This window comes from Somniosus microcephalus, chromosome 8, assembly GCF_052327205.1.
Source record: "Somniosus microcephalus isolate GS21.2 chromosome 8, FLI_Smic_1.0, whole genome shotgun sequence".
Lineage (NCBI taxonomy): Eukaryota > Metazoa > Chordata > Chondrichthyes > Squaliformes > Somniosidae > Somniosus > Somniosus microcephalus.
The window spans coordinates 27,888,955-27,905,715 of NC_140994.1; the positions used below are offsets into that span (position 1 = coordinate 27,888,955).

Below are 16,761 nucleotides of genomic sequence, written 5' to 3' on the forward strand. Positions count from 1 at the left end.
CTGCAGCTGTCGATGTTTTTGACCGGCGCTGCTGCAGGGGGCAGAAGTTAATTTTGGGTCCGGGGACCTACCGGGATGATGCACGCAGTGATGACATCACAATCTCCGGGCGAAGGAGATCAGAGTGCAACACGGTAGCGCCGCCGCAAAACTCCCGCTGAATATGGCGGGAGTGGATGTCAGCGCTGCGCCCGGTCGCAAAGCCACGTGCACCCCGTTAGTGCCCCCCCTCCGAGGCGCAAAGGCACCCACTTTCGCCCCCATTATATGATGAACTTGCCTGAAAAGGAAGATTACAGTGTTGTCAGTTTTGTGTACGAATTTCTGCGGCCTTGTAGATCATGCTGGGCCACTGCTGGTTGAAGCAGACCAGTTGAAATTGTCCTATTAATAATTGATAAACTTAGCTTTAGCTCTCACTGTAAATGTTAATGCTGAGGACCGTGCGGCCATATTTGTGGTACAGTTAAAATCCAACTGATTCACTAATGTCTTTCAGGAAGGGAACCTCTACCTGTCTGGCCTACACATGATTCCACTCTCATACTATGTGGTTGACACTTAATGGCCTCTGAAGTGGCCTTGCAAACCAGTCAGTTGTAAAATCAATCCCAGAGCAACTAGGTTTGGACAATAAATGTGGCCTCGTCATTGTTGCTCACATTCCAAGAACAAATTCCAGAAAGAAATATCACACAATTCTTAGAGTATGATGTTCATTGTTAAGCCTTCTGTGTCTTCTGCTTCTTTATATCTATATTAAATTTGCTGTGTATGTCACACCTTCCTTATTGGTGCATTATCATTCTGTGACGCAGTCACAGTGGCGGCTGCACACCTCTACCACTAGATGGAGCTTCATAAATTCCAACGGCTGTAGATCTTGTATCTATATCTATAGCATCACTTCGCTTTGTCCTGAGTTTGCATGAGTGAAGACAAGAGATCCACTAGTTTGTGTAATGTCTGGAGGAAATGTGCCTTGGGAGCTTGAGTATACAAAATTCTGAAGGAGGGAACAAAATCCCATACAGTTTGTACTGCACGGTTTTCTTTCTCTGTAGCATGCTCTTTAAATTGGGCATGATTGACGTAGTGGTCTGTGCTGCCTTTAGCACAGGAAACAGTATTGACGCAGATGTCCCCGATCTTACTCGCCTATTAGGGGTTGTGATGCGTCACTTGTCAAAAATAATATGCTACAGCCTGGGAAAATAGAATCCTAGTTTTTCCTCATGCCCTTTTATTTTTAACCCCATCACTGCTGCAAACTTGTACGCTGACTCGCACAAAATATTAACATTGCTTGTGTTTATCTTTCCTTTTGTATTGATTTATTTAGCTGAAAGTCTCATTGCCTGGGTCTTAAAATCTGGAAATTGCCTTTTTTATTTTTAAACCATTATCTGAGTTTGATTTGAGAACCTTCTATTCTTGCCGGTGTGTTTCCCCCCTCGCCTTGTCTGAAGGCATTAACTTTTTCTGGGGCTATGGATAACTAGACATCCTCCTGTACTTCACTATTCATGTGAGAGCCTTGGCCATCAGTCACAGGAGAGTATCACAGCCAAGCTCAATCCTGTCCTTAAACACAGTCGACTAACTTGATTTATGATAAGTGGTCATAATTTGTTTTATCAAATTTGCTAATTGGTTTTCATGCCTTCAGATTGCAGGTTAATTTCTATAAATGGCTCAGTAGGAATATTAGTTGAATTGCACTGGAGAAATAAACCCTACATACATTTTCATGTCCGAGCTCCGTAATAACCTGAACGACCTTGGATTCTTATTTGCAAAAAAAAAAAATTTAAATTTGTTTTTAATAAACTCTGTTGAAAAGCTCCTTGTTCCAGATTCGGATTGTGCCCTTTTCCAGTGGAAATACTCCAGAGATTGAGATTGATGACCAAGTAAATGGAAACCCAACCGTTCATCACTCAGATGGGCTTTATAAATATTTCCATGACAAAGTATGTTTTAGCGCCTCTCCCTGAACAGATACTGTGGGGAGGTGAGATTCGCCTGCAGTGTATGGTACAGCACTTTAAGAGAGAAGATTTTATGTGGAGGTCAAATTTAAATAGCCTTTAATTGGATCCCATTTTAACCATGATATTGGAGCAAGCAGCCTGGTGTGCAACTACCAAATATACTTCTGAGGTATTGCAGCTGTAAGTCAGTTGGCAAAAGCTGTGGATTATACACCGCAAAGGCAGAGGCAATACCTTGCAGGCAGGTCATTTATCCGTCTGACTTTAGCATGGCTAACAGTAGTGCGACTGATTTTAAAGGTTGATTTGCCCTCTGTTTATGTGGTTGTGTTCTCCTGCCAGTGGTTTCAAACAAAACTCTGGCTTGATGTAGAAAATTACTCTTTTGTTTAAAATAAATAAATAAATGTATTCCCATTCACTGCATGAAGGGAACTCGATTCAATTCAATTTCCATTACAATGGGTCTTGTCAGTTTATTGGCCAATATGGGAGTTATTGTGTAGCAGGTGCCACCACGAAATAATGTATCCATCCATTGCATAATAGTGTCCATGAATTTTATTTGAAGCTCTGCCTTATTTTGTTCATCTGAGTATAAATTGAGAGATAGCACTTCAAAATGGCAGTGATTCAGAATTCTGTCTTTTGCTTAAAAAAAACAATAATCTTTCCATCCATAACTGACAGCCTAGCTTGAAAATGTCAAATCAGATAATGCAGTATAACGTCAGTTGTGGCTGCATCAGTACGTGCTGTAATTTGTTTCCTATTCTTTCAGTGGTGCAATACTAAAATGTCCTCTCGCAACAATTGCAATATACTTTCTATTTTGTTCAGATTAAATGTATGATAAAAGAACTAGATCTGTTCTGAGCTCTTCCTCTGTATTTCCTGTACTGTTCAGTAGCTCCATTGCCTGTTGTAGTTCTGTGAAAATGTATAATACATATATATCCTATAACCAACATTGCCGGTTTCTCCCCTACAATGCGCTTTGCAACTTTGATGTGTAAGCATGAGGCAGCACAATGGATCATCGCTGCAACGCTGGGATGTAGGCTCTTGAGTTCCTGATTTCAGCTGCCTTACCGTCGGGTGCCAAGTGGTGGTCAGGTGACATGGAGAACGTGAACGCTGGCAGGATGCCCCTGCGTGGCTTCCGGCAGACGATTTAGAACAACATTAGTGGAGACCTGGAAGTAGGTTGCCCGTTCATTCAGCCAGAGTCGGTGGGGAGTCACGGAAAAATAACTGAAAAAAGTGGTTCACATTACCCGTTGGATAAATGTTGGTGTGGTACTGAGGCATACAGACCAGATCAACCCCAGGTTTGATTCCTGGCCAGTGCTAAGTTGGATAATCTAAGCCAGGATGATAGTTGGGGCAGAAGAATTGGACTGGACTGGGGCATGAGGAAAAAAATTAGCAATGGTTTGCACTCCTAGTCACAATCAATTGTCTCCTGTTGGGAAGTGTACATGTCCAGAGTTCAGGATCAGGCTCGGCTGTGATGCTCCCTTTCTTCCCCTCTTCCCGCTCCCAAAAAAACCTTGGTGGAATTATCTGCTGAACTCAACAGCTCAGCTCATATCAGGCCACTCAACAGAGGTACTGGATGAATGCCAGCAAGTTATTGGATGAATGCTAGCAATGTCCTCTTCAGCATACTTACCATCAGGGTTCAGGAACCAGAGACCTGGTTGGATTTTTCCCCCCTCCCTTTCCCTAGCTTGAGGGCATGGCGACCAATTGTCGTACACCCACTGATGTCTCAATCAAGATCAGCTGACTCGGTGCTGACCAGGGTTAGAACTTGGGACCTTCTCGGTCATCATAGCTGATACCACACCGTAAAGTGCACGTATATACTGAGCCATCATTTATTCACGATTAATTAATCTCCCTTATACAACTTGTCCTTGCGGTTTAAGCTTTAAAGTTTATAGTAGTAAGTGGCATTTCATTGATTTTAACTTGATAAAGTTCACATAATTGCAATAAATCTAATTACTGGACAAGTAACTGATCAAAATGATCATAAGTACTGTATCCATAAAAACAGAAACAACTCAGAACAGTGTATTCAAAGTTGAGAGCCGGGTGTGAGAAGCAAAAGTAATTTTAGTATTCGACTACACCTTACTGGCCTGAATCCCTGAGAACAAAATTCCTTTTTTTAAAAATAATCAAGTTTGAAGGTTGCCTACAAGGGAGCTTCTTTAGCTTGCACCTGTGTTCAATTTAGCGTGTGCTTTACATTATAGGCTGTTGCAGATTTAAATAAAATTAAAACACTTGGCTTCAAAAGATTGAAAATCCTCACTAAACTTTGAACAGTGGGTGAAATTGTTTCTCTGCTTTTATGCTAATGATTTGAATCCGTAATTAGATCTATTGTAATTATCATGTGAACTTTATCAGGTTAAAATCAATTAAATGTCACTTAAACACTATAAACTTTAAGCTTAAACCACAAGCACCAGTTGTGCAAGGGAGCTGAATTAACCTCTGTGGGTAAAATGATTAACCCCAGGTACTTCAGCATTCTGAGCAATTCAACTACGTTTTAATGCTGCTCCCTCCAAGCCAGTTTCCTCGATTATCTCATTGTGAACAGAAAAACGGATGTTCTACTGAGTCCCATTTCTTTGTAACCGTTCGATTTTTGAAAGGAACTATGATGGTGAGGCTTCTTGTTAAGACCGTGGATAACAAGTGTGATGGAAACTGTTTTCATTCAGCATTAAATAGAGATGAAATTTCTGCATGTTGTCCAATTTTGAGATAACTAAATGTTAAAATGGAAGCTGAATTCCCTTTGACTAAACGTCAAAATGGCAACAGGAGCCCAGCTGTCTGAGAACTCGGGCATACAGTTTGATTTGTAAATGAGCTAGGATTCTAGATACTAATTAAACTATTGGTTCTTTGAAGGACAGCAGGTGTTCTGTATATAAGACTCCAGCTCATGTCTATCAGACATGGAAATGGCTTCAATTGCTGGCCAGTGTTCAAAATGTGAAAGTTTACAGATAAATGTAAATGGCTGAACCAGCAAGGGAACTTTGTTCTAAGAGTAGTTCCGATTGTGTAAAAGCATCAATGAGAATGTAAGAACTGAACTAGATATGACTTCAATGACCAGCAACTGTCAAAGGCAAATGGATTGAGATCTTGCCTTTACATTAAAGAAAGGACATCCAATATAATTTATAGTCCATCCGTGGTATTTACTTTCATGCTTTGCATTGCCTATGTCCCATGAAATGACTAAGAGGGGCGCCATGTGAATTATCTCAGCACGGTGGCATAGTGGTTAGCACTGTTGCCTCACAGCGCCAGGGACCCGGGTTCGAATCCGGCCTCGGGCGACTGTCTGTGTGGAGTTTGCACATTCTCCCCGTGTTTGCGTGGGTTTTCTCCGGGTGCTCCGGTTTCCTCCCACAGTCCAAAGATGTGCGGGTTGGGTTGATTGGCTATGATAAATTGACCCTTAGTGTTAGGGGGATTAAATACGTGGGGTTACGGGGATCGGGTGGGATATGTGTCGGTGCAGGCTCGATGGGCCGAAATGGCCTCTATCTGCACTGTGGGGTTTCTGTGATAATGTCCATCCGAGATTTGTGTATGTAAAGTATTGTACTATTAGCTTTTTGCTATACCTCAGAGCCTCTGTAATGCTTTATTTAAATAAATCTATTAATTTTCGCCTGAACATAACATTTTGACAGATGGCACTTACCACCTTTTCACAGTAAACAGACAAAATCATTGAACATCTCACATGATCGCTAATACAATACATCAAAGCTAAGATTGTTAGTCCTGTGGCACACTATCAAATTCATGACATGCATAAAGGTGCAGATTTTAGTTCACTGCCATGAGAAAGGCCAAAACAAAGGAACAGGAGTAGGCCATTCAGCCCCTCGAGCCTGTTGCGCCATTCAATTAGATCATGGCTCATCTTTACCTCAACGCCATTTACCCACCTTTGTTCCATATTCTTTGATGCCTTTAGCTGACAAAATTTATCAATCTTGGTCTTAAAAATGTCAATTGACCCAGCATCCACAGCCTTTTGGAAGAGCGAGTTCCAGATTTCCACTATCATTTGTGTGAAAAAGTGCTTCCTGATTTCACTCCTAAATGGTCTAGCTCTAATCTTGTTCTAAATTCCCCACCAGATGATATAGTTTCTCTGTATCTACCCTATTGAATCGCTTAATAATTTTAAATACCTCGATTAGATCACTCCTCAATCTTCTAAACTCAAACGAATACAAGTCAAGTTTATGCAACCTGTCCTCATAATTTAACCTTTTAAGCCCTGATATAATTCTGGTGAATCTTCGCTGTACCCCATTCAAGGCTAATATATCTTTCCTGAGGTTTGGTGCCAAAACTGAACACAGTACTCCAGATGGGTTTGACCAAGGCTTTGGACAATTGAAGCATCTCTTCCTCGCTTTTGAATTCCAATTCCTCTCGAGATAGAGACCAACATTCCATTAGCCTTTTTGTACCCGCGTACTAGCTTTTAGTGATTTGTGTACATGGATACCTAAATCCCTTTGCTCCTAGTCTCTCGCCATTTAGCAAATATTCATATTTGACTTTCTCGGATCCAAAGTGGATGATCTCATATTTCCCCACATTGAATTCCATAGTTTCATCCACTCATTTAATTTCTGCCTTTTTTGTAACTTCTCACTCCCATCTACACACCTTACTGTGCCTCCTAATTTAGTGTCATCTGCAAACTTGGACATACTACTCTCCATTCCTTCATCCCAAGTCATTAATATATATGGTGAAAAGCTGAGGCCCCAGTACCAATCCCAGGGGAACACCACTTGTCACATCCCACCAATCAGAGAATGCACCCTTTATCCCAACTCACTGTCTCCTACCTCCCAACCAGTTACCAACCCATATCACGTGGTAATATAGCAAGTTTTTCTTAAACAACAATCCCATTCTCTCTTTAAAACATTTGGTAGATTTCAAGTAATCTTTGGCATCAGAAGATATAAATCATACACTTTACAGGCAAAATCAACTGCAACATGTACAGACAAACTAGAAATAGAAAGCGTGAAAGGATTTATCAGTCTGTTAATATAAATTCAGATCCAGCCATGATCAAGAACCAATGTACTTCTAATACCACCTGCATTTTCCATTCCTTTTATAATGTTTGTAATTGTATTTAATGCATGAAAAGTGACAGTACATACTGTAAAACACTTCGATAGAATGATTGCACAGCTTGTGACTACACATTAAGTAGCTTTGCTTCACAAATGAATGGCAAGCATATGGATAAAAATAATTTTCCTATCTTGTGTGTTAGAGCATAGCAAGTAACCATTCAGCATGTGGAGATTGTATGTATATCTGGTAAATACAGTGTATAAGTCACAGTTGTAAATTCATTATTTTGGTTAAAATCACGACAAGTGACATCATAGTAAACTGCTCCACTCTTTTTTTAAGAAGGAATGTGAATAAAGGCCTGAATGTACGCCAAATATTATGATGTATTACTAGTGGGACTCCTGTAGTGCTTCTCACATTAGGCTGGAGGACGTGCGGTTTTATAAGAACGAGCGCCTTATACCACATAATGCACATTGTGTTATTCCGCTGCTAAACTTCAACTATGCATCGCTTTAAAGTCATTAGGAGTAATTTTTATCTTCCTGAGGTCGATTACTCTTAGCAGATCCTCAGATCAGTTGGAGACCCCACTGGCTTTCTTCTTTTAACTTCTGAGGGAGCTCCCATCAATTGTCTTGCTGACCTTTTCGATCTATTATTTGGATCTTCCTGCATGCCATTTTTTTTTTAGTTGCATAATGTTTCAGGGTGGGCATAAATTTACCAAATCATTAACAAGAATGGAAATCCTGAACAGTTTTACAGCCCTTGTCTGAAACTTTTATTCTGATACAACAATTGATTGAAATTAGCAACATCTAAAGCTAACCCAATTGAAATGAAGTAGTGTGAAACAGGCAGACCCACTTTTATCTATATTATTATTTGACATCACACTCTATTTCCTGTCGTGTACCAAGGAGAAAGAGGGTTTAAGCTCAGACCTTTTGGTTACGCGGATTGTAACTGAAAGTTGAGGTTACTGTCCCCACTTTTCCTGTTGATTTTGCACTAGTGAGTAATTGACATTCCTGTATAGCCAGCAGCTTAAGCATATTGCAATCTTGTTGCAATGAAACCAGACTGGAAATCAATAAGGATAGGAGAATTATATTATGCAATACAGAAAGTATTATTCATTTGCTAAACTATACGCGTGTGATCCTTTAAGACTACAATGACTAACTGGTAAGTAAGTTCCTTCAAAGGTTAATTGTTATCAGGTTGGAGATAAGAACTCTGGCTTTGTTTGTGCGAAGAAAGAAATAAAGAACTTGCATTTATATAATGCCTTTTGTGCCCTCGGGATGTTTCATATGAAAATTACCATTGCCAATTTGCGCACATCAAGGTCCCACAAACAGCAGTGAGGTAAATGACCAGATAATCTGTTTAGGTGCTTTTGTTGAGGGATAGATGTTGTCCAGAGCTCTGGGAGAACTTTCCTACTCTTCTTCAAATAGTGCAGAGATCTTTTATATACAGCTGAGCAGGAATACAGCATCACAGTTTAATACTGTAGACATCGTGGCTCTGGAATTCTGTTTTCCTGAAAATTTGTTCTATACATTACAAATGAATACAGTGTATAATATCTCCAGTGTAATGAATGGGAAATATGCACATATGAAGTAAAAAAATATATAGATTTTATCATTATTCTTGTATAGTAATTTGGATTACATCGCATTTTGACCATTTACCTTAACATGGGATATGAAAGAACTGTTTTCCGAATACACGGGTTGTGCTGCATTTGATTTAATTTAGATAGTGTGCCTCTGAGAAGGGTATTGGTGATGGCACTTCAGGTACATTTTCCTAAACAAAGAGGGAAGTGTTGTGGCTTCAGCATATTTCACAGTATGCACTTCATGCCTACCTCTTATCTCAGCGTCACTTTATACCTGCCCATCTTCCACCCCACTCCCCGCACTGCTTCAATAGACAACTCCGAAGTTTCTTCCATGGTGTTGTTTACCTCACTAACTGGCTCTTCATCTATTTCAAAGTGCATTTATTCCTCTTTTCAGAATTATTTTCTCTGGTTTAAAAAGTGTTGGTGAGTAAAGTTAGGGATTAAAATTTCTGTGTGCATATATTCAAAACATTTTCCCCGTACTAGTACAATGTTCATGTCTAATAGTAAACAGGAGATAAAATCTTCTCGGATTGGGGGGGAGAGAAAGAAAGTTGGTAGCTTGGAGAAAAACACACTTGAGAATTTATAGTTGAAAGGACAAATTAAATTGTATTTTCATGCAACATTGTAGATCCTCGGGATGATTTGTTTTTAAAACAAGCACAAGTAATCAACAAATGGGACTGGTACCTGTACTTCATATTATATATTTGGTATTCAGAATGGATAATGTCCCAACTTTGGGTAACATCTAGAGAGCACTTAAAAGGGCTGCAAATTTTAAGAATAATGGAAGGAAACTGATTGTCTTCATTCCCTAATGTGCCTGTTTAGTTACATTACAGTAATATGCATGGTCTCCAAAATACAATTGAAATAGCCCAATATTTTCTCCCTTTGGCTTGAAAATGTAAGTTTTTTGTAAATATTACTTAATCTTTTTAACTGAGTCAGAATCGACATTTACTGATGCTGTGTATTTTTTTGAAAATTGTTTTTCTGATATGGGTTTGCTTTGATTTGTCAACAGGAGTCAAGGTGACCTCCTCTGTGCACGTTTTGAAGCTTATAAAACAAGCTGGTGACAGAGTATTGGTTTATTATGAGAGGCCTGTAGGTGGACATCAGAATCAACAATGTAGCTCCCTCCAAGAGAACTTTGGCCAACTTGAGGACACTGGCTTTGGCCCACAGTTTGGTCAACAAACATTCGATGATGATGGTGTTTTGGACAGTGGCGATGGTAAAGACTTAGATTCTGAATTCGAAGAGCTCGTATGCCCTGAAATTAAACCACCACCCACAATCTTAAAGGAGGATTTTGCACCAACTAATCAAAGTCCAAAGCGATCAGTAGCTACACTTGCCACAAAGCCACTAGGAACTATATCTCCCATTCTGAATCGCAAATTAAATTTGGGGAATTATCAAATTCCCCTGAAATCACAGCAAAAAGATGTCGTTAAATCTGCCCTACCAAAGTGTTTAGATATCCCTGATGCACCACAACAGCCAAGTAAGCCATCATTGGGATCCACAAATAAACCTCCTGTGCCCCCAAGGCCCCAGATAAAGCTTACTTTGGCTTCTGAAACCCATAATCTACTTGAATCCGGAGATGTCGCCACAGAAAAATTTGAAAAACCAACACCTTCCACCAATAGTGCAGAGAAAAGTGTCGAAAAGAGTATAGGCAAAAATGTGGATCAAAATGAAGATCCACCACTTTCCAAGTCAGCCGCAAGTAAGCAAGATTCCAAGGAGAAAGTTCCAGAAGCTACCTGCAGTTTGCGTGAAGGAGCAGAAGACAATCAAATCTGGGAATCATCAGAGATACTGTACCGCAAGAGATTTGGGAAATGGAACAAGGCAACATGTGTGTTTGAGGTTGAAGCACACCACAAGTATGTCAATGTTGCAATGTGGTGCAAAGAACCTTTTAAATCGGGTGGACTTATTTGTTTAGGTCATGCAAGTATAAAACTTGAAGAGATAGCCATGGAATGCCTTTCTACAGCGTCAATGGAGTTCCAGGCAACCTTCAGGCTAAGTGCTCCTGAACCAAAAGCTGTTGTCAGTAGGACTGCATTACGAAATATAAGCACTCATAAGGGATTCAATGAGAAACTATGTTATGGTGACATTACATTAAATTTTACATATCTAAAAGAGGGTGATTCAGAAAACTCTAGTGTTCGAATAGAAAAGGAAAAGGAAGAGAATCCACAAGAGGACATTCCTGCTCTCAGTAAGGAAGATCCTAATATATTGTGCATAGACAATAAGCATAATTTCCAAGATACTCAGTTTCAGAACCCAACCTGGTGTGATTACTGTAAAAAGAAGGTCTGGACAAAAGCAGCTTCTCAGTGCATGATCTGTGCTTACGTATGCCATAAAAAGTGCCAGGACAAATGTCTAGCTGAAACACCCTTTTCTGTTGCTACAGAAAGAAGAGTTGACTTGGAAACAAAGTCATCCTTCAACAGGTCTACTGGGTTAACGCGGCATATCATCAATACTAGTTCACGCTTGCTGAACCTAAGGCCAGGACCCAGAGCTCGACTTGCTGATCCTGGAGTTGATTTGGTCGAGCCATCACCAAAGCACACTCCAAACACCTCAGACAATGAAAGCAGTGACACAGAGACTTACAGTGCCAGTAGTCCTTCCAAACGGCTGGCTTCTTCCACGGGTACCAAGTTATCGGTGAAGAAAGAAGGAGGTCTTGACGATAGTGTATTTATTGCCGTAAAAGAGATTGGTCGAGATCTGTATCGAGGATTACCAACACATGAACGATTTCAAAAGCTGGAGTTGATGCTGGACAAGCTACAGTATGAAATCGACCAGGAACTAGAACACAACTATGCGTTGATGAAGGAAGAGAAGGAGAGCACGGATCCTAGAAAGAAGTCTCTCCTGTCTGCTGCCCTTTCAAAGTCAGGTGAACGACTCCAAGCACTTACGCTGCTCACAATCCATTATAAAGCCGGAATTGAGGATTTAGAATTAAGTGAGATTGCACCACCTTCAGAACAGCAAGCAAGAAAGGTCACAAAGCTTTCAGATGACATCTTATCCATAACAGCAGATGAAATTGACATTGCCAATCAGACAGATGTGCAGCCATTTACTGATGTATCAAATGAGCAAATTATTGATGATACTGAATCCCTTTCATGACTTTAATTCAATTTGCTGATGATTGTAGTAAACCAAATTTACTATTTCGTTGATTTTTTTTTTTTTTGCTTCTGTGCAATAATGCAATTGTTATTCTGTCTCGTGACTTTTAATGTGACTATGGTGTCAACAAACAACACAGCCAGATCAGTCTAGGATTCCCCCCCCCCCCCCCCAAACAGAAGTTTTCTTTTGTCAGAATAGTAGTGAGACATATTTAAATTCATTTTTGGTGTCGTGGTACTCTGCAGATGAGTCCATAATATGTTGGGAAGGTGGATTTAAAGTCTCTTGGGACCAGGTTTCAGAATTTGAATCATGTCATAACCTGTAATTCTTTCAGTTCACTTTTTGTTCTTTGCATAGGTGTTTCTTTGCCAAACGTGTATCAACATAGCAAACTGCGTGGTGAGCTTTTGTGTCTATTAAAGGTATTTTAGTAAAGTTGAGTTTGCTGCTGTATATCTTGTTCCTTTTATGAATATTTGTAATTTAAGGGATGACTACTCTGAACCTCTGAAATGCTTGCGCAAGAGTGCAAAAAATGTACTGACACTTTCTCATCTTTAATGAAACTGTAATGTATATTACAAAGACATGGCTATTTAATTCATATTATTTAAGTATGTATTACATAGTAAAGCATTCAGCTAAGTTTACTCTGCAGACCTGCAGGGATTTTGATAGAATGTGACATCATTCAAATTGACTTACCAACTAGTAATTTTTACACATGTAGGAAGATTGAAAGTCGTTACTGAAAGCTGAGAAAGTAATGCTAATTGATTTGAGAGGTTTTCAGTTTGATTTTGTTTAATAATTGGACCTCTGTTTCCCTTAACAACCCCCAGCAGAATGGAGAGTTGGGTTTCTAGAACTTTAGCACTGCCCAATAAATATGATATTACAAAATTGTTGTTTTTTGTAACCTTATTTAATTTTATATAGAGATCTTTTAAAATATAGTTAATCTGCTCTCTTTATGCAAGTTTAAACCAAAATAAAATCGGAAGGCCCATTACCTATAATTCTGAAGCACTGGACTCTCAACAAAAGACCCACATTCAAATTTCAATGCTTATATAGAATGACAGAATAGAATGGTTACAGCACAGAAGGAGGCCATTCGGCTCATCAAGCCCGTGCCAGCTCGCTGCAAGAGCACTTCAGCTAGTCCCACTCCCCCGCCCTTTCCCCGTAGCCCTGCAAGTTTTTTTTCTTCAGGTACTTAACCAACTCCCTTTTGAAAGCCATGATTGAATCTGCCTCCACCACCCTCTCATGGAGTGCATTCCAGATCCTAATCACTCGCTGCGCAAAAAAGATTTTCCTCATGTCGCCTTTGGTTCTTCTACCAATCACCTTAAATCCGTGTCCTCAGGTTCTCGACTCTTCCGCCAATGGGAACAGTTTCTATCTACTCTGTCTACACCCCTCATGATTTTGAACACCTCTATTAAATCTCCTCTGCTCTAAGGAGAACAACCCCAGCTTCTCCAATCTATCCACGTAACTGAAGTCCCTCTTCCCTGGAACCATTCTTGTGAATCTTTTCTGCACATCCTTCCTAAAGTGCGGTGCCCAGAATTGGACACAATACTCCAGTTGAGGCTGAACCAGTGTTTTATAAAGGTTCATCATAACTTCCTTGCTTTTATACTCTATCCCTCTATTTATGAAGCCCAGGATCCCGTATGCTTTTTTAACCGCTTTCGCAACCTGCCCTGCCACCTTCAACCATTTGTGCACATATACCCCCAGGTCTCTCTGTTCATGCACCCCCTTTAGAATTGTACCCTTTAGTTTATATTGCCGCCTCTCATTCTACCAAAATGTATCACTTTGCAGTTTTCTGTGTTAAATTTCATCTGTCACATGACCGCCCTGGGGAACACCACTGTGTACCTTCCTCCAGTCCGAAAAACAACCGTTCACCACTACTCTGTTTCCTGTCACTTAGCCAATTTCGTATCCATGCTGCCACTGTCACTTTTATTCCATGGGCTTCAACTTTGCTGGCAAGCCTATTATGTGGCACTTTATCAAATGCCTTTTGGAAGTCCATGAACACCACATCAACCGCATTGCCCTCATCAACCCTCTCTGTTATCTCTTCAGAAACTCAAGTTAGTTAAACACGATTTGCCTTTAACAAATCTGTGCTGGCTTTCCTTAATTAATCCACACTTGTCCAAGTGACTGTTAATTTTGTCCCAGATTATCATTTCTAAAAGCTTCCCCACTACAGAGGTTAAACAGACTGGCCTGTAGTTGCTGGGTTTATCCTTGCACCTTTTTTTTGAACAAGGGTGTAACATTTGCAATTCTCCAGTTCTTTGGCACCACCCCCGTATCTAAGGGGGATTGGAAGATTATGGTCAGTACCTCCGCAATTTCCACCTTTACTTCCCTCAGCATCCTAGGATGCATACCATCCGGTCCTGGTGACTTACCTACTTTAAGTACAGACAGTCTTTCTAGTACCTCTATCAATTTTTATACCATCCAGTATTTCAACTACCACCCCTTTCACTACTTATTTTGTACCTCAGCCATGCCTTCTGCCTCCATGCGTACGTCTCCTTTTTGGTTCCTAATTGACCTCACCCCTCCTTTTATTACCCATTTACTATTTATATACCTATAGAAGACTTTTGGATTCCCTTTTATGTTAGCTGCCAATCTAGTCTTATATTCTCTTCCCCACATTTCATTTTTCACTTCGCCTCTGAACTTTCTATATTCAGCCTGGCTCTCACTTGTATTCTCAACCTGACCTCGGTTATATTCCCCCTTTTTCTGCTTCATCTTACTCTCTATCTCTGCTGTCATCCAGGGAGCTTTGACTTTTGTTGCCCTACCTTTCCTCCTCATGGGAATGTACCTCGACTGTACCCGAACCATCTCTTTAAAGACAGCCCATTCATTGTTCGATTACAGTTTTGCCTGCCAATCTTTGATTCCAATTTACCTGGCCAGATCCATTCTCAACCCACTGAAATTGGCCTTTGTCCAATTAAGTATTTTTACTCTAGATTGCTCCCTGTCCTATTCCATAGCTAATCTAAACCTTATGATACGATGATCGCTGCTCCCTAAATGTTCCCCTACTGAAACTTGCTCCACTTGACACACCTCATTCTCCAGAACCAGATCCAGTTGGACCGGAAATTGATCAAGAAAGTTCACCTGAACACACTTCAGAAATTCTTCCTCCCCTCTCTGCCCTTTACACTATTACTATCCCAGTCTATATTAGCATAATTGAAGTCCCCCATTATCACTACTCTATATTTCTTGCACCTCTCTGTAATTTCCCTGCAAAGCCCAGGTATAAATATATTTGCAGAAAATGCTGGAGAAACTCAGCAGGTCAGGCAGCATCTGTGAAGAGAGAAACCGAGTTAACGTTTCAGGTCGATGACCTTTTGTCAGAACTGGAAAAAAGCAGGAAATGGAACATATTTTTCAGCAAGTGAAGAGGCTGGGAAAGGGGGGAGGGGATGAAAGAACAAAAGGGAAGGTCTGTGATTGGATGGAAGGCGGAAGAGATTAAGAGACATTAAGAAATATTCAAAGCAAAAGGAGATGGTAAATGGACAGGTTAAGAAACAAAGGATGGCTCTAGATGAAGTGTAAATTGTGCTGGCAGAATGGAGGACAGCTGCCATGTGGGAGGGAAGAACAGAACAAAAGTGTGGATAAAAGAAATATATATATATATGATAGGGGCCGAGGTTATGATTTGAAATTGTTGAACTCTGTTGAGTCCAGAAGGCTGTAAAGTGCCTAATCGAAAGAGGAGGTGCTGTTCCTCGAGCTTACGCTGAGCTTCCGTGGAACAATGCAAGAGGCCGAGGACGGTGAGGTCTGAGTCTGAGTGGGAGTGGAGCGGTGAATTAAAGTGACAGGCGACCGGAAGCTCGGGGTCACCCTTACGGACTCAATGGAGGTGTTCCGCAAAGCGGTCACCCAATCTGCGTTTGGACTCCCCAATGTAGAGGAGACCACATCGTGAGCAGCGAATACAGTATACTAAATTGCGAGGAAAAAAAAAAGTACTTCTCGCAATTTAGTGTACTGTATTCGCTGCTCACGATGTGGTCTCCTCTACATTGGGGAGACCAAACACAGATTGGGTGACCGCTTTGCGGAACACCTCTGTTCAGTCCGTAAGGGGGACCCTGAGCTTCCGGTCGCCTGTCACTTTAATTCACCGCCCCACTCCCACTCAGACCTCACCGTCCTCGGCCTCTTGCATTGTCCCACGGAAGCTCAGCGTAAGCTCGAGGAACAGTACCTCATCTTTCGATTAGGCACTTTACAGCCCACTGGGCTCAACATAGAGTTCAACAATTTCAGATCATAACCTCAGCCCCTATATATATTTTATCCACATTTTTTGTCCGTCTTTTTTTCTTCTCCCCCACATGGCAGCTGTCTTTCATTCTGCCAGCACAATTTACACTTCATCTAGAGCCATCCTTTGTTTCTTAACCTGTTCCATTACCATCTCCTTTTGCCTTGAATATCTCTTAATGTCTCTTAGGCCCATAAATTCCATTCCCTACGGATGTGTACACGCTGTGTACTCACCCGTAGGGCCAATGGAAGTGCCGGTTTTAGGCATGCGCTGGAAACCGGAACTTCCGTTCTCTGAAGAAAGGGCTTGACCGGTCAAATGCCTGCTCCGGAGAGGCAAGGCGTACGGCTGGAACTTCCGTTTTTTTCATACTATGCTGCAGTCCAGGTAAGTCAAAAGCTGCTGCGCCT

At 40.8% G+C, this 16,761-nt stretch overlaps 1 protein-coding gene across 1 annotated transcript in view; it reads left to right on the forward strand.

Moving 5' to 3' along the window:
• Nucleotides 1-12,432, forward strand: part of pdzd8 (PDZ domain containing 8) — a 223,980-nt gene extending 211,548 nt beyond the window's left edge. The window contains exon 5 of the mRNA XM_085994405.1: nucleotides 9,833-12,432. Coding sequence (XP_085850531.1) covers nucleotides 9,833-11,988 — 2,156 coding nt within the window. The 3' untranslated portion in view covers nucleotides 11,989-12,432. The remainder of the gene's footprint in view (nucleotides 1-9,832) is intronic.
• The last annotated feature ends 4,329 nt before the right edge of the window (nucleotides 12,433-16,761 follow it).